A 24,771-nucleotide genomic window follows, 5' to 3' on the forward strand; every position below is an offset into this window, starting at 1 on the left:
CTGATAATGATAAGTATATACATCTTGCATTTGCTAGAAAATACCACGGTTAATGAGACTCGATCCTTCACTGGCTAATTCTTAAAATGTTTTACGATTATCGGGAAAGAATACGAACCAAAGTTGAACGAGATACGTATTTGTTGCAAGCTGGGGTTTATGGACCACTGGTTCGACCAGTAACTAAAACGTTTATTGTGTTTACTATTAAATTCAGTCGGGTGCTCTCTATGAGAAAAAAAAAATGCTGCATGAATCATTAGTTTTGAAAAATTAAAGATGACCGGCGGACGATTAAGTGAGATTGTTAATCTGCTTATGCAAAGAAGGCGAACGCAACGCTCCGTCAATTTTCGCTCTGGAATCTTACAGAAAGGAGTAAAAACACGATGGAAGATCTTGGGACATAGCACCGACAAAAATTGTGTCTTTCTCTTGCTGACGATAAAGGATGGCTATCATTCCAACCCAAACAGGTGTATACCGCGGTGAACCGCAGTCCGAGAAATTAAAATATTAAATGCAGCCATAATCGGCTCGAGTCAGGAGTGAAGGCGGTGCTACACGGCTTTTTCAAGTATTCAATTAGCCTATTGTTCGCGCGGGTGGACTATCGCAAAATGACATCAAAATATTATGAGCCGCACGGCGATTTGCATATTTGTCACGACGCGGTCGCGAGCCCATTTCAGCACAAAGTGACAACGTACGGAAAATGCACTTGAAGTATTCGATATTTACAATTAAGAAGATCACAAAACCCAAGTGCAAGAGGTCTCAACCCCCCGTTGGATTAACTTCGCAGGTAAACCACTCTTGACCGCCTCGCTTTTTTTAAATACGTATTCCCTGTAGGCTGTGCTTAGATCTTAGCGATCTCTAATGGAGCCCGCCTAGTGTTGCACCGTTGCTTTGTCGTAATCACAACTATTCTCCACAGCTGTCTTGTTTTAGTTGGTTGGTTGGTGATCCGTCTAATGTACTCCGCTCTCTGATTTATTTTCAACTGAACAGATCGAGCGGAGCGACCGGTTGCGTTCGCCGTTTTCTATTTGTTTTACTATATTAGTGACTATAATCGGGAGGTTGTTATCGATCAAAGGAAATAGCTTCGACGCCCAAGAGTTGCCATAGAAATACTATTGGTTATAATCTTCTAAGGCCGATTTGTACCGTATGATCCGCAGTAAACTTCATAAACTCGATTTAGGCTTGTTTGCTTTCATTCGCGCTGCGTTTATTTGTTCAATTTAGGTTCCTGTGTCTTCAACATATGCGCTTTTTATTCTAAAGAAATCGCTTTAAAATGCATCAAAGCGATCAACGCCTTATCATCTCATTGCCATAACACTCGGATCGCTACTGTGGCCAAGAAGGCAAGTAATATTTTGGAAAAACATGGCGGACATGCAGGCGGGTACATTTTGAATGACACGGTAAGACTCCACCGCAAAACAACGATCACGACTTGTACAAATACATGCTATAATACACGACACAGTCGGTTGTTATATGCATAAGTTCCGCTTGTTTCCAAAATAGAACATCTCATTGATTGCCATATTTTGTCTACAACAAAACCCTGAGACACGACGTTCAAAAGTGATTCACGAATATAGTTCTGTCAATATATATTTGAAAAGGGATAAATTCGACAAATGTGGCAAATTAGTCCACGAGATTTTTTAATCCAAAGCTCGAAGTGATCGCGTAAATTAACCTTTAGAATATAAGCATTGTTCGATGGATGTTTTGTCAGCATGACTGTTCCTGAAAAAGGAAGCTGCACATTCAGGACTGCAACATAAGGCGCGAGCTTGTTGACCAAAATGAAACTGAGCGTGTGTACCGTAACAGCTGTTTTCGTATACCAGTTAGTTCGCTTGCCGGGATGGGCTGTTAGTTTTAATCAAGTTTGCAGTATTGTGGCCATTACCGAAATAAACCAAGCATGTTAGTGGCTTTCAAAATTGGTGGAGTATGCGAAATAAACGACGTTAAACGCACAAACAAACATTATTTCTCTGTACTGTTCCGTTCGTAATTCATTTTCAGACAAGACAGGTCGCCTTATTCTCCTCTGTTCCGAGCTAGAACAGACTAAACTCTTTAATACTTGTTACTTCGAATTCAACCAACACTTCACATCGTCGTGTGTATTGTTTACTAATAGCAGGATACGAATGATATTTTTCACTATATCATCTCGCATATTGATTGCGGCACAGAAGACTAACTGAGTCTTTATACGCTTGTGAAAAGCCCCTACCGGTTAACTACAAAAAAACGTTGATGATAAAGTCACATGGCCGATTTTATGAACCATCATGGTTTGGGAAGGAGACTTCGTAAAATTTAATATTCATTGTTGATGTTTCGCCGGTTTACGTCTATCATTCCATTCGAGTTTTTAATTTCGCTTGGCCACTCTATTGTTCAATTACGAACAAAAAATGTTATTATAGATTGACGTCCGCACGCGTGTGTATTCAGTGGCTTCAACTGTCGCCGGTTTTGAGTATAAGTGCATATCGAAAGTTTGCATAAGGCGAGTTACAATGGCATTAGCTTTGTTGTGAAGCTATAAGATTTTTTGTTCTGCTTGGAAATCAACTGTGTCAATAGCTTATTTGGCGGGAAAATAGAATGTGTTTTTTATACAATTCTTTCACTAGCACTAAAAAAATAACTGACTAACTTTAGTAAGGGGCGTCGCGACTGCAAGGATTAAGTTAAAATTGTACCCTTGTATACTTTACGAACATAAATGGTTAGGAAGAAGTCATTGAAAAGGTCATTATAACAGTAAACAAAGAAATCTTTAGTTGAAAGAAAATTTGCATTTTGCATGTTTTTTGGGAAGCCACAAAAATAGCGAACTAGCTACAGGGAAAAAGGCCCCATGGGAGCATTAGCCTAAATATTTTTTTTGGTGTAGCTCCTGTATCTATTCAAGGATACAAACGATTTGCAATTGATTCTGGCCTTACTTCCCATGATTAATTTATATTTTGAGGGATATGTTATGACAAAGTTCAACAATCAATGTATTTTCTTTGTTTGTTTCTTCCGGAATAGGAAAAAAGCCAAATGTTCGTGTATTTTTAATAAGACACAAGTTTTCAATTGCTGAATTCTTCGTCACCGAGTCAGTCCCGTTCCGTTCGTTAAGAAGATCCGACAACCTGAGAACCGAGTAGCTTTCAAATTAAACAAGACAGATATTGCTCACGCCCTAAAAAGGTGAGTGGTATAGGCTTCGTATTTCAGTAAAGTGAAATTTAATCATAACTCGAAATGAGCTTTATCAATGTTATTTAATCCCCTTGGACTGAAATTCAGGTTTAGCAAACGTGTAATTTTTCTTTAAAAGGTCATAAACTATAGTGGGCAGTCTTCGTGGTAAGCCAAACCAAATAGATAACAAAGCCGGATAAACAGCTCATCTTGAGCCGCGCGGTTTACGCTAAGACTGCGATTGACTGGGAAGGGCAGCCTGCCAGGCTTAGCCTTGGACGCCTTCCATGTTGTTATAGATTGCAGAAGAACCCATGTATACATATGTGATAGGCTTATGGTGTTATATGAAACAAAATTCGCACTGTATGATTTTCATTTGAACAATGTTAACTGCTTTTAATGCAACGAAGCCAGTTTTTAGTGGTTTGCGATTTGAATCAGATGTAAACGATAAGAAGTTCGGCCGTGAAGAAATTTCTCATCATTTTCACCATACATACCTATTTACATACAACACGAGCCAATTTTAAGCAATTCTTATTCAATTTAAGTTTCGTTAATCAGTATGTAAGGCGATAATGTATAATTTTAAGGGAAAAGAAACAACTTTTTTTCAATATCATGGTGTAGAAAAAGCAGAAATTGTTCGATCAGTTCAAAGGTACAGTTTAAATCGGAGTAGCATAGATGAAGCCACAAATCTTTTAGAATTAAAAAAATATGTATACATCAAAAGAAATTTTTATGAACGTGCTTGTCAAAAGGAAAGTTTTATAACTAAACAACAACATATTTCACTTCATAGGCAGTTTAATTAGCAACTCCAAAACTAAAAATAATACCCTGAAATAAAATTAAAAATAAAATACAGGAAACGTAATTCTAGATGGCGTGGCAAATGATCCTTAACGGTAAACCGCAAGGGCGGCCACAGAAATTCAAATTTCTAAGAAAAATAAAACTTTTGACTATACAAAGAGGGAAAAAATGGAGGCAAGTCTGCGTGCACGGCTCATGCAGGTAGTTTTTTTGTCCAATTTCCCTTTAAAGTTTTGAAATCAATCAGTTCCGTTTTAAGTTGTAGTGCTGACGACAATTTCAACTGCAAGGAAAAAACACTTGAGTTATTAATGGTCGTTCTGACCGCAGCGACAGTCTTGAATCTTCTTCATTTTTTCCTTGTTATTGTTTATACGATCATTTTTTTAAAAATTGAACGTCTACTACAAAACAACACCCTGGCATTTTCGCCCCCATAGTCCCACACATCAAATTAAAATGCACTGTACATAATCTCTGCTTGATATTAAAGTCTGAATAGATAGTTTCAGTCGTGCTTTTTTGCAGATGGAAAATAAATGAAGAACAGATAAAGAGGACTGCTGTTAATTTCACATGTGGGGGGCAATTATATTCTGCCGATTTTAGCCTGAAGCTGTTTTTATCCAAATCTTAATTAATAAAACTCGGCACTCCTCAATTTTTACGCACTTTTGTGAAGTTTCCTTTTCGATAATGTCATAGGAAAAGGGCAGGTGTTGATGATACATCATGAAACTGTCTTTAAAAGAATCTTACGGTTCTTAGCTTCCGGGGTTTTAATCAAACACCCAACACGCAATTGCTCTCAGGAGCTATTTCCATCGCAACCATATGAACATCCTTTCGCCATAAGATCGACCGCAAAACAAGGTTTCGTTCGTCCAATTGAACAGTCCAAGAATCAATAGAGTGAATCCCAGGGAGTATTCGGTAAGTTTGGTTGGGTTTTTCACTCGATTTACAGTGACAAAACGTTTTTCAAACCCACCGGTTGACACCGGCAACGACTGACAGTTTTACATGTCAACGCTACAAAGTCACCTCCGTAAATATTTGAGTGATCTATAGCTCTGCTTATGACTCTGCTTGTCGATGAAGTCCTGAAATGCTTCAGGGATACGTTGTTGCCTAAATATATGCACGGGCCTACGTAGCAATTTGGACATATTCTCATGTTAAAAAGAAGAAAAAATATTTTCTACTAAGACACGATTTAATCAACAAAAATGAAACAAAATGTCGCTTAGATTGGAAAGTTAAAGCGCTACTCTTCAAAAGATCAACAAAGCAAGTCTCAAAACAACGCAAGGTTAAACTTTAAGAGAGCAACAGGGAGAATTTTTCTGTTCATCTGATCAATGAGCCGTATCCGTCACGTAATCGCTGAATACCTTCTTGTTTACTGCATAGCCAGTGTTTAGTACTGCTTTCAGTCCTGCACAATCTAGACTTTAAAGAACGGTGGTAAGATGTTCTGGTAAGTTAAAGACTTCTCCGTTTTACAATATTTTCTTTTAACTACACGATCAACAACCCCATAATTTACCAGCTCGTGTTGGATGACAAAATGCAGCTGTTTATGTGTTTATATGTTACTGTTCAAAACACAAACTTACCGCGCCACGCGGACAATCAATCCAGAAAGAAATGGCATTTTTCTTTATTGAAAGTAGTTTTAATGGAACTTCTAAATCTCCTGTAGCGTTTTTGCCAATTTAAGAATCTCCTATTGCGCTTGAATGCTGTTATACCAGATTGCGTTCGAGAATTTCGTATCATTTGCTTTCGAGTGAAACTCGAGAAGTATTAAGCAAAGCACGGTCGCGTATTGATGATATAGCTGCTCGTGTTGTTACACGTTGCTCATAACATTCAATCTTGGACCAGTTTTGCCGCGTTATTTGTTTGGAGAGATAGTTCAGCTTTTGATTTCAATGTTTGTTGTGGCAAAGATCTCCGAAGCTCCTGTATCCTTCATCAAACTTGAAGACTTTGTATGCATGAGTTCTTCGTAGTCTGATACAAGAGAAACGTAAATATATGGAATGCCACTCACCTTTGCCCTCGATACCAACTGTTGGGTTTCTTTTCTACCGTAAGCGTTGAAGGTATTCATGAGAATTTACCCATTCAGTCTACTATCCATCTCCGTGAGAGAGGTTCCTGTACGGGCGGTATTAACATTATAATTATGGATGGGCGAATTTATGGCAGTGCGGGTTGATCCGTGCCCAGAAGGGTAGCACACTGTGGCTGCTGTCTATCAAAGGCTCGCAATATACGTAAACACTACGTTTACACCTAGCTTTGTACGCACTGGAACGGCTTTCAAATTTATTTAATTCGTAAATTATGTGGCAGAAGTTTGGTTTTTTTTTTGTGTAGTAACATGAGATAATTCACATAGGTTAGTTGAAAATAATCAATCGACGTTTGGAGTTGAATTTCACTCTAGTCGCGGGCCTCTCCACACGTCAGCGACTTATAAATTTGCATTATTTTTTTTTAGCAGAAAGTTTGACAGCGCTTGGGGTCAGAAGTATTAATTTTAACATCGCGGGCCTTGTTTAGCAGAAAATTGAACAGCCGCGCTTGGGCTCACCAGTATTAATTTTAATATCGCGGGACTGTTTTACAAGTAATAACAGAAAACAAAGTCATCTCGATACAGACCTCGTAGTGGGCGAGTCGACAAAATCTGGAGAATTGATGTCATTACAGGCAAATCGGATCAAAAATGTAAATCATAGTTCGGAATTTTTTAATCAACTCTTCCACAGTGTTGTTCGCGATCCTTTTCCAGCGTAATATTCGATTACATACTTGTGGTTGTAACCTTTCATCGATTCGGCTACCATACGAACCTACAGGTATTATGTAAATCTAGCCTGTAGCTAGGCTTTTTTTTTTGAAAGTTGATTAAAAGTGTAGGGCAGAGGCAGAACATTCGCTAATTCCATCGCTGTATGTACTTGTGAAGAAATGTATATAGGTTTAATTACATGTCAAACCGTTAAAAATACACACAGAAAAAGACAAACAAACAAACCAAAAATAAAAGCAATAAGAACTACAGAAAGAATCCAGCAAGTTGACCCACTACGTCCTCAGAAACGATATTAACCTCTCTTTTGTCACCCTTCTTCTGCAGTGTTTTCGTCTCGACCTTTTTGTTACGCGGTTTGTGATAAATATGAAAACGTGATCATTATGTTGTTTTGACAAGTATTAGCAGCTTATCAAACCACTTATATGCGCCTTACCATATTTCATTTGCGGACGACGGAAATGATTTCGTTTTTTAATCGTTTTAAACTATAAACAAGAGCTATATGCACTCTGTACGAACTGTAATTGTGCCATTCCATTATCTAAAATAATTTCATTTAGAAACAGACAATAGAAAGCGATATAAACTGACCATTTTAATCTTGAAGATTGCATGGATAAGTTTATCTTTAAACAATGAAAAGTTACGTCATATACGCCAAACATAGTGTCAGCGTTCTTGGCATCTTTCCGGCGCCCTGAGTGCAAAATATGTTATGCATTTTTAAAATTGTCACGACAGCGTCACAACATCAGGAAATGATATCACCTAAAAGACTCCCGACTTATGTTTACAATTGCGAAGTAGCAAAGCCTTATCGCCGGTCGTTTTCCCAATTTACACAATCAAGAAAACTGTCGAAGGTAAAAAAAGTACTTGAAAATGAAAATGCAAAGGTGAGTCGTGAATGACAGTTTTTTGTTTATTTGACATCTTCGATAGAACTGTGATTGATATGTCACGTTTTTTCCTTGAGGAATGAGGCGATCCAATCGAACCAAAACCTATTTTCCGCGTAGTTTCTCATCTTTGCTTTTAACGCTTCGACAGGCAGCTTTCTAATTGTTTCCTCCTTTGGAGCTGTATTCCGCAAAGAGCTGCTGTAATATTGATATTGTTCAGCAAAGAGTTTGTCACATAAGGCATTAGTTACGTCTTTTAATTTTTATGTACACTGTTGAGCAACAATATCCGGCATTGCTGGATCGAACTTCGCCATTGTGATAGCGAGTAGTTGAAAAGCCTTCTAACGATCGAGAGTCAGTTTCCTCTTTATTGTTACTACTTTTTGTGACAGACAGAATGACATACTAATCGTTATAGCTTTTACGCTCATTAAGTAAGTTGTTCAATACGGAAAAATTAGTCATCGCCTTGTTCGCATTAATTTGGACACACTTCATACTAACTTGACCTCCTTTTCCGCATGCATAGCTCTGTATAAACATCATGGTTTTCAACTTTTAAATGCATAGCTCGTTAGGATGTTGTCGGGTTTTAAAACAATGTATTTATATCAAGGAGAACCTGAATCGGACATAAATTAGACACCAACCATTTTCGTGATATTATGATATCGCTGTATGATTTAAATAGTTGTTTTGGTACGTATATGAGAGCTTTAAACTGTTCTCTAATTTGTGAGGGATATTTATTCGGAGAATAAAAATGGTGTTCCAAAGTGGAGAACTTGAGCCAAAGCAATAATTTGAAGCGTTATTTCATTCTCCCAAAACTAGCCGAGGAAGAAGTATAAAAGTGGAACTGAACGCAATATATATGCAATAAAAATAAATAAATTCATTTATAAAATGTTAGCAATACAACAAGCAAAGCAGACTCGTTATATCGAAGAAACGCTTTTTCGTGCGAATTTTCGAAACCTGCGGACATAAAGCATGTCGAGATTTTTTCACAAATTATTAAATTATTATTATTATTAACATCATTATCATTATCATTATGTTTCAATTGTAACCATCCATACGTACATCTTAAAGGCTTTCTAGATTTTTAGTTTTTGTTTTCAGTTAGAGCGGCTTTCAATTGGGCATCGAAAGTAATCCAGAATTGCTTTGCTTTTGCTAAATAAGCTTTGTGATTGGTTTAAAAAAACTCGCACTATTAATCAAATGCAAGACCAAAAACCAATCGCAGCTTAGTCACGTGATTTTCCAGCGCCTGCCGCTGGTTACCTGTTTTTGCTTGAGATTTACTCTGGTTCATTGAATGTTTAGATTTGCTGTGATTGGCCACTGCTTTGGATTTAGCGTTTTAACGGCATTTCATTGAAAACCGCTTGAATAAAATATGTTTGTATTTGACAGAAAGACCAGCGATAGTGTACCTAGTGTCTTTGTACCGTATTTATTCGATTAAGCGCCCACCCTGTAGGTAGGAAAAGTTAATAAGCGCCCAGCCTCGAATAAGCGCCCACCCCAACCCCCTAAAAAAATTGACATGCACGAGAGGAGTAAAATGAGAGGTGTGAATCTGACTAAGTACTACCAAGAGACTACCCCGGAGACCAAGGCTTTCTCAATAATTACAGAAACTTTCAAGGATCAGTAAAAATTCGGCTTTTGGACATCTTCACGTTCTGTTGTTATTTACTTTTTTCTTGTAAAATAAGCGTACTACTTGCCAAAAATGGTGAAAATTTAATTAGCACCCAGCCTCGAATAAGCGCCCACCTCGAATAAGCGCCCACTCTCAAGGTCCAAAAATTTAATAAGCGCCCAGGGCGCTTAAACGAATAAATACGGTAAGTTTAAATTTGTTGACCGATGTCACACATATTGGCAGTGCAGAACAAAATAGATGGGGCAATGCGCCAATAATTTCCAGTATTTAAACAACGATTCTCTACTATGAAGGAAATCTTTTTTATTTGAACCTGGTTGAACTCCTATAAAGTCTATCTTTGCGACACTTTAGGACATGTATTTTAGTTTAGTTTATTCTACAGGCAACATCCCCCCCCCCCCCCCCCTCACCCCCATATAACACTGCTATGCGCGTAAATATATTTATATTTAACTCGCTTAAAGAACAGTAAAATACCTTCTAGATGTAGCAAAGTAGAGCTCGATTTCCAGTTGTATCGTTTCAGTGTTTTCAGAGACTTGATATTCATTTACAGTGAAAATCATAAAACCGTGAACACTTTTATTGATCTTGGATGTGAAATTTGTTGCAGAATACCATCGAATGATAAATAAAAATGGCGTGAAATGTTAAAACATGGACATTGATGGAGTCAAAAGTCTTTTTTTTTTGGAACAGTTTGACAACTAGTTTCTCTATTTTTTTCTTTCTAACTATAATTTAAGTGTTCACGGTTTTCGTATTTTCACTGTAATAGCTTGCTGTAGAATCGTGTTTAGAGAATTTTACGATGTGGTATTCTTAAATGTACCTACATTTTTTTCTTATCCTTTCCTGATATAATCCAACTATTTCAGAACTGGAGAAAATGAATTTTAATTAACAAATTGACATCAGTTTTTTATGTGTCTGTCCTGTTACTCGAATTGTTCAACTAACCTTTAATCCACTGAAAAGTGTTCACAAAACAATCCGCTAAAACGCGGTTCAGCTTCCTAATTTCACTGATAGCACATATTCCCGCTCACCGCCGATTTTCGGTCTGAATCCTCAATAAATAAAAATTTTAGCTTTTTTTATTTTTTAATTGTATTGTAATGCGCACTTGAAAATTTTTAAATTGATAATTGTGCAATATAAGTTAATAATTTATTATTATTATTATTATTATTATTATTATTATTATTATTATTATTATTATTATTATTATTATAATTAAACATCCTCATCTTTTCGCTCTCAGGTTGCAATGGTTTCTAAAGTTTTAACCGATAAATTTTAGATGATTTCCTCATTGAAGACTTCTAGTTTCGTGGTATAATTCTCGCCTCATCAAGAATAGAGCGCTAAATCAGTGCTGAAAAGTTTGACAAAACCTTCGCTGATTGCGTCAGCAACGAGATTCATGCGTCTGTCCTCTTATTGACAATGAAAATTAGCCAATCAGCGAACGAGAATTCGCTCAGTTATTGTAAAAGTATGTTGCACACTGCAAAAGATACTTGGAAAAGGGGAAATGACAAATCAGAATAACAATGAAGTTTAAACGGACATTTAATTTATTTAAAGTTGTTTCCTTTGTTTTTCCTTAGTGATTAACTGCCAGCATGGTAAATAACTCGTCAGTCTCTGGTACGAACAACACCCAGATGAGTACAAACTATTTCAACTCTGAAGAGTTGGTAGCCTGGTGTTTTGGATTCGGTGTCATAGACGTCGTTATCATTGTTAGCAACACCATCGCTATCGTCGTGTTTACAAGGAGCAAGTTGCTACGAAAGCGTACGAACTACTTTTTGTTATGTCTAGCCATTGCAGACATGATGGTTGGTGCAATTTCATTGCCACTGTTTATTCACACTCTTGTCGTGTTTGCTCGTGGTGACGTATTGGAAAACAATAACTTGGACATGATATCGACGTCGCTGGACATTTACTCAGGATTTGCGTCTGTGTTTACACTGACAACTATCGCCTTGGAACGTTTGTACTCGGTAGCTCTTCCAAACTGGCACCGAACCACGCCCGCTTACGTTTATTGTATTTTAATATCCGGCATTTGGACGTTGGCTGGTGTGCCTGTCTGTATAAGATTACTTGCTTATAAAGAAAAGGTCACAACTGGTGTCTTTAATATCACTACGTCTGTGTTTTTCTTGATTTGTTTGATGGTAATTTGCTTGGCTTACATTGGCATTTGGATCAAGGTTATCCAAAGAATGCATGAGAAGACAAAGAAAACGCTTGAAAAAGACAAGAGACTAGCAACGACTCTCTTCCTTGTGACTGCAATTTTTGTCATAACTTGGCTTCCATTCCAAGCTATAAACATCGTTGCCCCTAAATGGTGCGAAGAAAACAATGGCTGCCCCAAAATGGTTTTCATCTTCGCGTATCTCACCAAATTCCTACAGTATACGAACTCGTTCATCAATCCGATAATCTACACCTTTAAGATGCCTGACTTTCGACGAGTATTTTTGGGTTTATTTGGAAGGAGATCCTACGGAGCGTCTACCAGAGCCACCTCAAGAATGATAACGGAAAGACGCAAGAGAGCGAGTACGGTGAGATCCAGTGAATCTGCGGAGGCAAATGGCAACTGCGAGCATGCCCTATGACAGTTTCAACAAGTAATATTAATACATATGTTGCAGCGGCATGTGAACGCCCCTAAGTGCAGCTGAAGAAAAAGGAACAATGTTTCTACCTTCGCTGAGAGATACGTCTAATGGAGTAAGTTGTAAAATTCATCTGTAGTTGCATTACTTAAGAAACATTTTTTTGTCTTTCTATCGAATTATAGAAACACGAGTGGAAGAACTAGAAACGTTCTTGCCACGAGCCGCAAGCGAGTGTTTTCACAGCTTTCGAGTCGACTTCTCCCAAACTTTAACAAGAGTTGTTACTTGCCAAATAGAAGATTGTTTTCCATGTTCCATAAGACAAAAATGTACGCTTGGGGTGTAGAAAAGCTGCTAGTGGATGCACTAGCCGTCAAGCGAGGGCATTCAGATGCCCGTCTAGACCTCAAAAGTAAATTTTTGAATATGACAGAAAAAAAGCTTTTTCTATTTGTTTTAGATTGTTGCATTAAAAAATATCTATCCAATAGCACTAAAACTTACGACAAGACTCGCCGCCGCTAAAGGCAGTCACGCATGCACGTTATATCGGTAAAGTGAAGTTTTAGCAGGCTTTTTCAATAAGAAAAAATAATAGCCCACTAGAATTCCGTCGCGCATGTATAGCGGCTATGTTCTAAAACTCGATAGAAACACGTAGAAAAATAAACACTGCGAAAAAAAGAAAGAAAAAAAATTTATTTCGATTTTAAAAAAATTCTGGTCGCTTGCGCCATCGTTACGTCAACAGCTTGTGCTAGTTCTGTGTTTCTGTCGAGTTTGATGGCGGGTGTTTTCTTAGTATTTGTACGGTTATGTGCATATGTGTGCTCACATTAGGCTTTGAAAGAACCAGCTTCTCGTCATGGGTAGTCATTAGTTTCTAAATTGAGACCTCTTCAGAGAGAGCTGATGAGTAAGGGCCTGTTAACATGATTCCGGAATGACTTTTATTCCGGAACGAGTTCATTCCATCACCATATATTTCTCTGTATCTGTTAACATGATACCGAGACGAAAGTCAAGTTATTCCGGAATGAGTTCATTCCATCACCATATATTTCTCTGTATCTGTTTACATGATACCGTGACGAAAGTCAAGTCATTCCGGAACGAGTTCATTCCATCACCATATATTTCTCTGTATCTGTTTACATGATACCGAGACGAAAGTCAAGCATCCGGAACGAGTTCATTCCATCACCATATATTTCCTGTATCTGTTTACATGATACCGAGACGAAGTCAAGTCATTCCGAAATGAGTTCATTCCGGTTTTCATTCCGGATGAAAGTTTCTCTGGTGACATTCCTGTATCATGTAACACAGAACGAATCGTTCTGAGATGAAACCGCATCTCATGAAACCGCATACATATACGGAGGCCACAGTTTGAATTCAGAGCGGTAAAACGTAACACCATTACTGTTTAGCCCAAAGAAGCAGCTCTATGGTCGAAATGCTCGTTAAAATTGCATATATGGCCATTAATGGGCACAATAACATGATTGCGCGAAACATGTGCCAACTTTGTTTTCAACTCGCGCGAAACATGCGCCACCTTGTTTTGATCTCGCGCGAAACATGCGCCATCTTGTTTTGATCTCGCACAGACGTAGTGATGCCTTTGGTTGAGTCGGTCGACTCTGTCATGTGAATGCAGAACGAACTTCATTCCGGAACGAGTTTTGTTCCGGAATGAAAGTCATTCCGGAATCATGTAAGCAGGCCCTAAAAGTGTTTATGATTTGATCGATTTCATGTTACAGTAAACACCCGCATAAAGACCTGATTTTGGGTTCAGGCTGATCAAGTTTTTATTTACTGAGTGCTTAGTGCGAAATCAGCCTGAAAATGTTCTTAAAATGTTCTTCAAATTCGTTGCAGAAATACTATACATTATACATTACATACAGTGTTTTATAACTTACACTTAAATATTAATTTCAAAGAAACACATGTAAATACTATTACTAATATAAGTATACACACCATAGTACTTTAATACGAGTTACTATCTTATTCTGGCATCCTGTTTGTTTTAGTGAGCAGGCTGAATTAGTTCTTATATATATGGTGCTTTATTAGCTAACTTTTAGCCTAATGTTCTTAATCCACTTGTTGTTATATGCCGGTGTTTACTGTACTCGAAAGTCAATTCTATTTACCCAAGGGTATAAACGGAAGTTACTTTGACTTAGTGCAATAGCCAAATTGTATTCAAACTGTTAGTAATTTTATGTCTAAGACTATATTTTACAAGAATTGCATCTTTCGGCTTCGTCGCCCGAAAACATCTTTGATATATATTGCTTGTTTCCCTCCTCAGTATTATGCGAGGGTTGAATGTTCGCCCTGATTCGCCTTCTTTCGAAGGGCAGGAGTTAATGTTCTATACTCTGCAAGTAACTCTGTTTAAAGAGCTACAAATGTTGATATCTTAATGATACCTGCATGATGTCTGCATAACCTTAAAGGTTATAGTACAGGGAGCAGAAGAGTTCGGTTAAATTGATCAATAAAATCGCTTACCTCTTTGAAATGCACTCTTCGTATATTTTATCCTTAATCAGCCAATTATGCGACCCAAAACGCACTCATTTGCGACGTTCCATGCTTCTAATCTCAACAAAACAGACGATCGTTGACCGCCATAGTTTGAAATGTATCGACCGCTGACGGAATTGATTGTGGTCTCTAAACAATGGAACGCAGCAATCAAATCAGTCAGCGGTCGATACATTTCAAACTAATGGCGGTCAAAACGATCGTGCGGGTTTTGTTGAGATTCGAAGCATTGGAACGTCGCAAATGAGTGCATTTTCATATAATAATGGGCTGATTACGGATAAAATATACGCAAGAGTGTATCTCAAAGAGGCAAGACGTATTTTATTGATCAATTCTAACCGAACTCCTCTGCTTCCTGTGGTGCAATTATTTTTTTATCATAACAATCAATAAGATTACAGAATGACAGTTTTTAGGGTGAGAACCACAGTTAACTTTGATGTGCAATTCAGGTCTTCTGTGGTCTTTGGAGTGTTGTAGTGCGCGTTTTTCAACCCGGTTTTCCCCGGTTTAGTTAGTATAGCTGTGTAGGTAACAAGGGTTTTGGCTCTAAGAGTAATAACCCGGAAAGATTCCGTTCCAGTATTTTACTCCCTGAAGCTACGGATAAATGAAATCATAGCCACGTGATATCCAGGAAAGAAAATTAAGAAAAATATATCAACAAATAAATATAGCTGTAGTTTGCGGCAAGAATGTCCTCCATGTAAAGAGTAAATGGGAGGGAGGGTGGCTTCTCTCGCAGATTGTTCCAGGTTCCATATTTTGACCAGGAAATAAATGAGAACCATCAGGTTTCTCTCTCTCTTTATATTCGGAACGCGTTTTTCTTTTTCTTTTTTTTTCTTTTTTTACAAGGCGGAAAGCCTTTGCTGCACAATCTGATAGTACTGATTAATATTACTCGTTTGTATATAAAATAGAATGTTATAATAACCTGGCGTAGATAACAGCAACAAAATCTTAGTAAGGATTAATAGAAGGTCTGTGAACAGACAAACTTAAATTTTAATGCGATTTATCTTCGTATCAGTGTGTCCATATTTTACCAGTATGTTTTACTTCAAATGATGTAAATATGTTTTAAATTTGTAAATATGAAATCATCCTATTATAATTTTATTTTTGATGGCAAAAATGACCAATATAATGTGTGCCATTCCGCATCATTAGTAATATGAAGCCTTATTACTACATGACTAGTAGGGTATGATTTTACTCCGAATATGTAAGATCAATGCGTGTTTATCTTGATTAAACAGTATGCACACAAAATTACTTTTAAGGTTGTCAATGTTTTATTGGCTTATGTTACAGGATGGGAGGAGGAGGGGAGGGGGGGGGTGGGGGGAAGGGGGGGGGGCTTAGTGGTTAGGTAACTGGGCTCGAGTGCAAGTCTTCCTCCAAGGCACTAGCTGTATTTGAGTTCGGTGGTCCTGAATCCAAATGGTCAGCCATCTGCCAGTTAGGGGTTCTTAACTATGTTGGCTTTGTTTGAAATTCGCTTCATATACCCAGCCCCAAGCTTCTACAAGCTTTAAACACAAGCCGTCTGTAAATACAGCGCAACCTTGATACAACGAAGGGCCAAGGACTGGCAAAAATGTTCCCTGTTACGAGGTTTCTTTATATTGGGGTTCTTTTCCATATACTTTACTATAACTGGGGCGAAGAATATCGTTCGTTATGGACTTTGTCTTAAATTATAGAGGTTCGTTAAGTCGAGGTTCCACTGTAGCTGTTTTGCCTTTTGCCTATTGTATAATTTCCAAGACTCACGCACGTACTAGAAGTTCGAGTTTAAGTTACAGCGTCAAGATAGCCATTTTTGATACAGTTTAATTTCTAAGAAAAATAGTAATCGTCAGTTTAACTCGACATTGTTACTCGGACGCCAACTAATAAAATGGATAATAAGCCTCCCCCTCCCCCCCCCTACCCCTTTTTGTTACAAACGTTCTTTAATTCAGTCTCTCGCAAGACTTTTTAGTGTTATAGGGTACGGGGTACTAGGTGTAAGCTAGACTGTAGCATTCCATGTAGGGGGATAGCAATACTACTGGTCGCTTTATAAGACAAAACCAGGCTAGGCATACTGTATTCTGCCTTCTAGAATGGGTACATACTGACGTTTTGTCATGAGAAAGGTTTAAGATTAGAAATACTTTCCTTCATTTCTTGTAGCCATTCTTTCAGGCGTCTCTTAACGCTATGTCTGTCTCAAGGGCGAGGAGAGTTGGGGCAAATAAAACAAACAGTCGAGTCCCGCTGAAGGAGAACCTCGTTCAACAACTTTGCTTGGAATATAAATGTAAGCTTCGATTAAGTGTCAAGAGTTTTATCAGGAGGTGCATAGGAAGATTATGGTTCAAACTTGCTTGAGAACAAGTGTTTTGGTATTTTCCATGGTACTGACTACTATGACACTTCCCTAGAGACCAAGTTTTCTTAGTATTACAGAAACTTTATGCTTTAGTACATCTTCACGCAGTGTTGTTATTTAATGTTTGCAGTAAAATAAACTGAATATTTGTTAAAAATGGTGAAAATTTATTAAGCGCCCAGCTTCGAATAAGCTCACACCTCGAATAAGCGCCCACTCTCAAGGTCCGAACATTTAATAAGCGCCCAGGGCGCTAAACTGAAAAAATACGGTATATCAAATGAAGTGGACGAATAAATTTTGCGTGAATAAATAAATTCAGTATAGTTAATAGATGGAAATGGTTATGAAGCCCGACTAAGTTCTTTGTTATAGGTTTTTGTTCGCTATTTTGGGGGTTGACAGTGCACAAAACCTGACAAAATACAATAGGTGGTTACGTGTGCTCCCGGGGGGGGGGGGTACTCCCTATAATGGCCTATACGGGGAGGCTCCGCCCGAAAGGGGTACCTTTTTCAGGCTTCAGGTATATAAAAGGGTAGGGATTTCACGAGTTTAAGTATATGAAAGGGTATGGAAATCTGTCATTTGGCTATTTAAAAGGGCCTTTAATTAAAATATTTCGAACAGACGCAATTTATGGCTGTATTATTTTAATTTATTAAGCGCTACATAAAAATGACAAGAAAACGTCCTATTTTAAGTCCACGCCATGTCTCTTAGGTATATGAAAGGGGTACCTTTTTTCAGTTAAAGGTATACGAAAGGGGTACATTTTCTGTCAAAAATGGTATATAAAAGGGTAAGGGGTTAGAACTTGGGGCGGAGCCTCCCCGTATAAAACTTTTTTGAGTACCCCCCCCCCCCCCCCGGGCGTGTGCTCATGCAGACACCACCAGACAGTTGACCCCCACGCAAGAGCCCTCATGGCTGTCAGGGGGACTGTCTATAGTGTCCATCTATATGCTACCATTTTTTAACTTCAAATTCTAATTTAAAAATAACATTAAATCTCCAGTGTTTCTATTTCTCTAAATTTGACTTATATCCTTTGAGAAAAAAATATATCCTCCTAAACATCCTCAAAAATCACTCAAAAATTTACAAAACATGGCAAAACATAGATTCATGTTTTAAACATAGAATTTTTGGATTGCCTAAAACGCAAACAAGATATTCGCATAAAACCCAAGTTAAGCGGTGGATAAACGGCCTTTCAGTGTACTTTTACCTTAACCCCAGGTCCTGGTGGCTTGTGATCAAGCAATTGCCTAAATTAAATCCATGACACGAGATACACCAAACACAGCGTGCGCCGATCCCCGATGTTGAATAATTTATGTCAGATATGAACTCTGCATTATTTGTAAAATCGAGAAAAACTTAATAATATACTTTACAAAGAAATTACTGATTAAATTTAGGTTTGTTTCAGTTTTCCATACGTCAGTGTCTTATTGTCCCTGTGGAATGAACACCCAAATGGATGCAAAACTTGAAAATACTGGCTCAGTAAAAGAAATGTGTCACATTTGCCCCAAAAGGAAATGATGTGCCGAGGAGCGAGGGGGGAGGTGTAATGGATGGGTTTGAATGGAAATGAAAATATAGCAAAGCTCTCCGACTCCCCTCCAACCCCCCTTGACGATAAATTATGAGCGGTCTGCTGTTGTGAAACTAAAAAGAAAACAATGTACACCAGTAATGTAAAATTCACGAAAAAAATTAGTAAAACCTTCTGGAACAAATTTGTGGTTCTGGTGGCAAGCCTACGCACACTTTCTCGACTGAAGTTGACAATTTGTGGTAGCACGAGAACTATTTTCGAAATACGTAACTGCTGTATTGGAAAGTGCAAGACTATATCTTGATCTTGGACATTCCGTTTCACTCGAATTTAAAAATGGGAACAGTACAAGAAGTATAAAGAGAATGACTTAAATATAATCAAAAACATTGCGTTAAGTAATTTTGTCGGCTTTTCAATCCTAATTGTAATTCAGATATGATTACTTCAAGGTGACCAACCACACCGCTTGAGATCCAAAAGACAAAGGTTCTAGTAAATATTGCGGGGTCGAAAACAAAAGTCAAGGTTTTGCCTCAGTAGTATGCAAATAAACATCAGAGGCGTCAATGTAAATTAGCTGCACAATTTAATCCTTTGGAGTTCATCAGCTGCAGAGTGGCACATCAAACTGTGTGGACTAAACCTTCGATTCTTCGAAGGCCGGAGGAGAAAGACAACGCTGGAAGCTCTTCATAGGAAATCTAATCTGACCCATTCAGAATTCAAGTAGGTACTACAATCTCACTAGAGATCTAATTGAATCATTTATAGCGGACGCATGCAGAATGGTAAAATTGCGGGACTCACCGAGACACCGAGGCACTCAAGTAGTTATTTAGGCGCGAGGCCAGTGCTTCTCCGAAAATGTTGTGCTTTAAGTTTCTCCAAACTGATTCCGAGATCTTTGTTTCTTATAAGTTCCGAGATTCAGTAACCTAGGATAGTTTTCGCCGCCAAACAGCCAAATCCCGTAGTATAACCATCCTTTACGTGCCTCTATTTATTGTGGACATCTCGAATACCGTCGCGAAAAATATAATACCTATGTTGCATTGCTCGATCAAAGAACTTTAGACATTCCTCTGTAGACAGGTTCTGCCATATCGAATTTGCGTCTTTATGCCTTTTGGATCGGGTATTTCTAAGTTTCAAGGAATTTTCCAGATAAATGTCTACACTAATATATAAAATATATTCTCGACTCATCTGTATTTGTCAAATTTCTTTGATCTGGGAGCAAACAAATTTTGATAACCTGTCTAATTAATTCTTTATTATATGGGCTTTACAGAATAAAAATTGTTTGGCTCAAATCGCAGTAAACGATCTATGAAACTTTAATTGTTTGATTCCTGAGATAAATTTTGAGTTCACTTGATTTTATATCTGATTGCTGATTTCTTGCAGAAAGCATAACAAGGTTTTGACTTGGTATTCCCGGCGCTCACCGAGAATTTAAATGCAGACCCACATTGATTGTATATTGACTTCAGTAATCAGTCAGGGTTTGAAATACAATAAATTTTTCATCAGTCGCATGAAAGGTTATTTGCAAAGTCGTGAATCATGCTGTTGGCTTTAGTCAGAGGTGAATAATTTCAAGTCGTTATGGAATTCTGTCGGGTTCCAAGCATATTTTGAAAATAAATAAAGCGATGTTTATTTTTTAAAATATAACAAGATACAAAATCGGGCGATATATTTGATTAATGTTTTCTGAAAATATGACTTTAAAAATAGCCTTAATTTTACGATCCAAAAATTAATTAAGCTTCTAAAGTCGTCTAGCAATAAAATCAATGAAAGCGACTGTACTTTAAAACTATAACAATAGAACTATACACAGGTTTGCGTATTTTTGACAAAGAGCTCTTGAAATTGGCTTATCCTCTTCAAACATAACCAAAAATATATAATCTGTCTATAAAATTTAGATGATGAAGTTCGTGTGGTCGCCGCAAGCGAGTAGTCTGACAAAATCAAAATAACTCATTTTGTTTTCTATTTGAAACAGGAAGTTTTCCGTGTTTTTTTATTATAAAGCGTATTCCCAAAAACATTTTCTACCAAACAAACTGCCAACCTTTTGATGTATCCTTTAAAATATTTAAAACAATCAGTTTGTTATTGACAGCATGGCTCAATACTACTCTTTTATTTTTCTCGTGAACGTTCGAAAACGTTTGTCTAAACCAAGCTTTAAATTAATATTGCTGTAGAAAAAACCAGAGCTTTATTTTAGATACAAGTATTATTTAGCATTTTTATGATATAACACAATGCTGGGTTCGTTTGAGTACCCAAGAACAATTTCGCAGCACTTAGTTTATAATGATACATGTATTTTACGTCAGTGAAATTTATCTCCGTAGTTACCGCCAAAAATTAAATTAAGCAGTCGCTCAAAAAGTGCTCGATGCGAGGCTTTAACGGCGGTCCGTGTGCCATTCCATGCCCAATGGTACATTACTAACTAAACAATAAAAGATCGAGTCAGTACAGTAACAAATTATATCACAGAAAATTTTAATTAAATTTAGCTCATCTTCTCTATCGTTCTCCTTCTCAACATTTGTCATCGTTATCATAAATTATAGAAAACAAATTTTGTATTCGCACTTGAGCTAACGATAATAGCTGTACGAAAAACACTGAAATGCACATGGCTCGCTGCTAAATTGACATACCAAATCCGACTTTGAGACGTGTTCACTCAGTTTATTGAAGTGTTGCTTACATTACAGTTTTGTCATGGTTGAATATTAAAAGACAACAATACAAAACAAAAGCTGCGGAAAAGGTTAAAATAGCTTCACGAACGTATAATGATTAAGTCTATTCAGAAAAAAAGACACACACCTAGCATGTTTTTTTTATAAAAAACGTTGCTTGTTTGTAGTTAAAACATTTCAATTTTAGCAATTTTTATTTGTTTATTTTGGGCACAAATCTTCAACAGCGAGCCCACGTAAAAAAAAAAAAAAAAAAAAAAAAAAAAATAACATTTAACATGGAGTTGTTAGTTTTGTTTGCTGACATTTACCTGGATAGCAACCGATTTAAATTCCCCAATCCTGGCTCATAAATATAAGAAAAAGCGCCGCAACTAATGTTCTCGTTGGTCCCTGAAAGCTTATAATGGACAATCTCAAACTTCAAACATTCCGATGTAGGGACGGACCACTATTTTTTTGGGGGGGGGGGGGGGAAAAAAAAAAAAAAAAATTTTTTTTGGGGGGAAAAAAAAAAAAAAATATTTTTTTTAAAAAAAATATATAAAAAAAAAAAAAAAAAAAATTTTAAAAAAATATTTTTTTTGGTGGATATAAAAAAAAAAAAAATTTTTTTAAAAAATTTTTTTTTTTTTTTTCCCCCTCAAAAAAAAATTTTTTTTTTTTTTTTTTTTTTTTTTTTTTTTTTTTTTTTTTCTTTTTCTTTTTTTCTTTTTTTTTCTGATGTTAATTGAAGAGGTTATAAAACCAAAACTAAACATTTGTGGAAGATCAAGTCGGATTACGAATGACAAATTTGATAATTATTTACCGATGTTTAAGAGAGATGCGCTGAGGCGTAGCTAATGAACTGCCTCGTCCCCAGGCGCCGATCGGCCGGTCGGTTAAGGTGATAAGGCAGGAAAATAGGGAGCGCTAGGGTTGATGGTTAGGGTGCCAAGCAAACCATGCAGGTCCAAGGAGGCGAATGCCCGGGAAAACTTAGGCAAGGACTCATTTTAAACTTTGTAAGGGCCAATAGAGCAGGGAAGGCGCAGTAGTGGTGAGAGCACATTTGCCTCACCACCAATGTAGGCCTGGTTCAATTTCCGGACCCGACGTCATATGTGGGTCGAGTTTGTTGTTTGTTCTTGTCCTTGCTTTATATTTTTTTCCTTGTTCTCCGGTTCTCCTCCCTCCACAAAAACCAATACAGCTAAATTCCAATTTGATCTGGAAACAGTGGTTCAAGAACCACTGCAAGGATATGCCACTGTAAATTCCTGTTCATTCATTCATTCATTCATTCATTCATTCATTCATTCATTCATTCATTCATTCATTCATTCATTCATTCATTCGTTCGCTCGTTCGCTCGTTCGTTCGTTCGTTCGTTCGTTCGTTTGTTTATTTATTTATTCATTTTTTTCAAGAATTTATTTATTTATTTATTGATTTATTTATTTATTTATTTAATACTATGTAATCCCTTGGAGGGACTTACCGTGATTTCGATTGTCCTCATTATTTTAGCTAGATCATTGAAAGAAATCAGCTGATTTGAAATATATTCTTGCTTAGTTTCAGTATGAATTCTACAGCGGTCAGCACAACTCATGGTCCTTCCACGAGCGCCTTTAACCAAGATCCAGGCATGGAAATGTACGAGGTGATAATACTATTAGTCTTTTACTCCATCGTGTGTCTCGCCATTCTCAGTGTGAACTATCTGATCGTGCGAGCCTTCTGGACAACAAGGTCATCTACTTCCTCGTCAACGCTACTTCCTAGGCTACCTGGGCTTTGCAGACCTTACGGTGGGACTGGTGTCTATACCAACCTTCCTATACAACATGTATCACTGGCCCAGTATTGGCTTTTATATTTATGAAGCATCTGACTGCGCCTCTGGATTTGGGTCAGCCTGCATTCTCGTGGGCCTATCAATACAAGGGTTGCGTTCAACGTTCAGGCCCCCGACACGATACGCGGGTCATCCCAGAAGCCGCAATTTCTACCTGGTCATCGCGGGCTCAACGTTTATGGCTGGATGCGCGGCAGCGTTAAACGTGGCATGCCTCATGGAATACATTCCCTTTTTCGTTTACTTTTACTTAGCAGCTGGCTTTCTTGTTGTTTCTGTGCTTGTCATGGCTGCCGGGTGTATTGTCGTCGTGGTTTCGCAACTGTGTGGCAAGACGCGAGAGAGTGATCGAGAGGAAGATAAGAAAGTCAAACATTCGCTAATGAAAGCATGTACTGTTTACATTTTAGTATGGGCCTTACCTTATACATTTTTCACTTATAATAAGTTCTGTGGATTTTGTATGCCTGCTTCCGCAATGGTTTTTTACATTATCAGACTGTTTTTGTATCTCAAATCATTTATCCAGCCTATATTGTATTTTTATAACATTTATTCGTTTCAAAAAGCAGTCAAGAGAATCCTTACTCAAGACTGTCTTGGAGCACGAAGAAAGTATTAACTGCGATTGTGTATAAAATAGATTATTATAAAGCATGTATCCCATAATTAACCAATGACAGATCTGACCTAAGCAGACAGTGTTTTACAAATAAGGACGTCAAAATAGTAATGCCGGGTCCTGCCGACAGCTAGAGCGGCCTTTTTTTTTTGGGGGGGGGGGGGGGGGAGGGGGTAGAAGCAGGCTATGGGCAAAACTGCGAAAGAAAGTTAGTTACTTCCCTGAAATTTACGAAATGAATACTCTATACAAAATGTAAAGCTTCTTGAATATTGAACCAAAAATGCAACAAATTACATGTGTACTTTTAGCTGCTCAGAATTGACCCTCTAGAAGGTTGTTTATCCTCTTAGCTTTTTTGGTGTTTCTAAAAAAAAATTCTTCACAAAGTCAAATCGTCGTTACTAAAACTATGGATGTCCTTTACCAGAACCTATTTCAAAGGAACAAGCGCAATTAAAATCTCATCCGTGGATCATTCAGAAAATTACTTTTTCTTGGGTCTTCTTATTGTGAGATGCCAAAAGAAACTGCACAACTGTATATTATAAGGGATACTTGATATGTATGCGCCAAAACTACTAAAGACTAAAAAAGGTTTTCGCATCTAAGAGTTTACAGAACATATAAAATATGTAATTATGCTGACGCATGACTGCACTTTCCTTTCGCGAGCACCTAAAACTAAGTAGATTAGTAATAGGTTTTATCCCTTGTATCTTGTTACTGAGTACATTTTGAAGCAGCTATACCTTACAGACTAATAATATTTAATAATATTCTTAATAATGTTCTAATAAAAATGACTTAACAGACTCAAGCTACATGCAGTCAATTATTGAAGATAATGAATAGCTTAAGCTTTTATTCGCGTTTTGAAAAACATGCTCATTACAAATATATGCATGTGTATTTAACATCGTTATC

General features: G+C 37.4%; 1 protein-coding gene and 1 pseudogene across 5 annotated transcripts; both read left to right on the plus strand.

Moving 5' to 3' along the window:
• Nucleotides 1–118: 118 nt before the first annotated feature.
• LOC144650795 (adenosine receptor A3-like) lies at nt 119–13,317 on the plus strand. Of its 4 annotated transcripts, XM_078510534.1 has the most exons (3): nt 119–805; nt 3,079–3,243; nt 11,092–13,317. In XM_078510534.1, exon 3 carries the CDS (start codon nt 11,107–11,109, stop codon nt 12,118–12,120), a length of 1,014 nt encoding a protein of 337 aa, XP_078366660.1. In that variant the 5' UTR covers nt 119–805; nt 3,079–3,243; nt 11,092–11,106; the 3' UTR covers nt 12,121–13,317. The 4 variants fall into 4 exon arrangements, with proteins under 4 accessions (XP_078366660.1, XP_078366662.1, XP_078366661.1 ...); XM_078510536.1 differs by lacking the exon at nt 3,079–3,243; XM_078510535.1 differs by lacking the exons at nt 119–805; nt 3,079–3,243 and adding an exon at nt 5,455–5,539.
• A 5,896-nt stretch (nt 13,318–19,213) lies between these two features.
• LOC144648874 (uncharacterized) lies at nt 19,214–24,658 on the plus strand (annotated as a pseudogene). The gene is made up of 2 exons (XR_013569794.1): nt 19,214–19,373; nt 22,940–24,658. The product of XR_013569794.1 is annotated as an uncharacterized LOC144648874 (transcript).
• Nucleotides 24,659–24,771: the final 113 nt, after the last annotated feature.

This window comes from Oculina patagonica, chromosome 4, assembly GCF_052425735.1.
Source record: "Oculina patagonica isolate OP01 chromosome 4, crgOcupat, whole genome shotgun sequence".
Lineage (NCBI taxonomy): Eukaryota > Metazoa > Cnidaria > Anthozoa > Scleractinia > Oculinidae > Oculina > Oculina patagonica.

What these genes read in the sequence shown, in the direction of transcription:
- LOC144650795 (XM_078510534.1), top strand. Translation starts at nt 11,107, where the DNA reads ATGGTAAATAACTCGTCAGTCTCTGGTACGAACAACACCCAGATGAGT.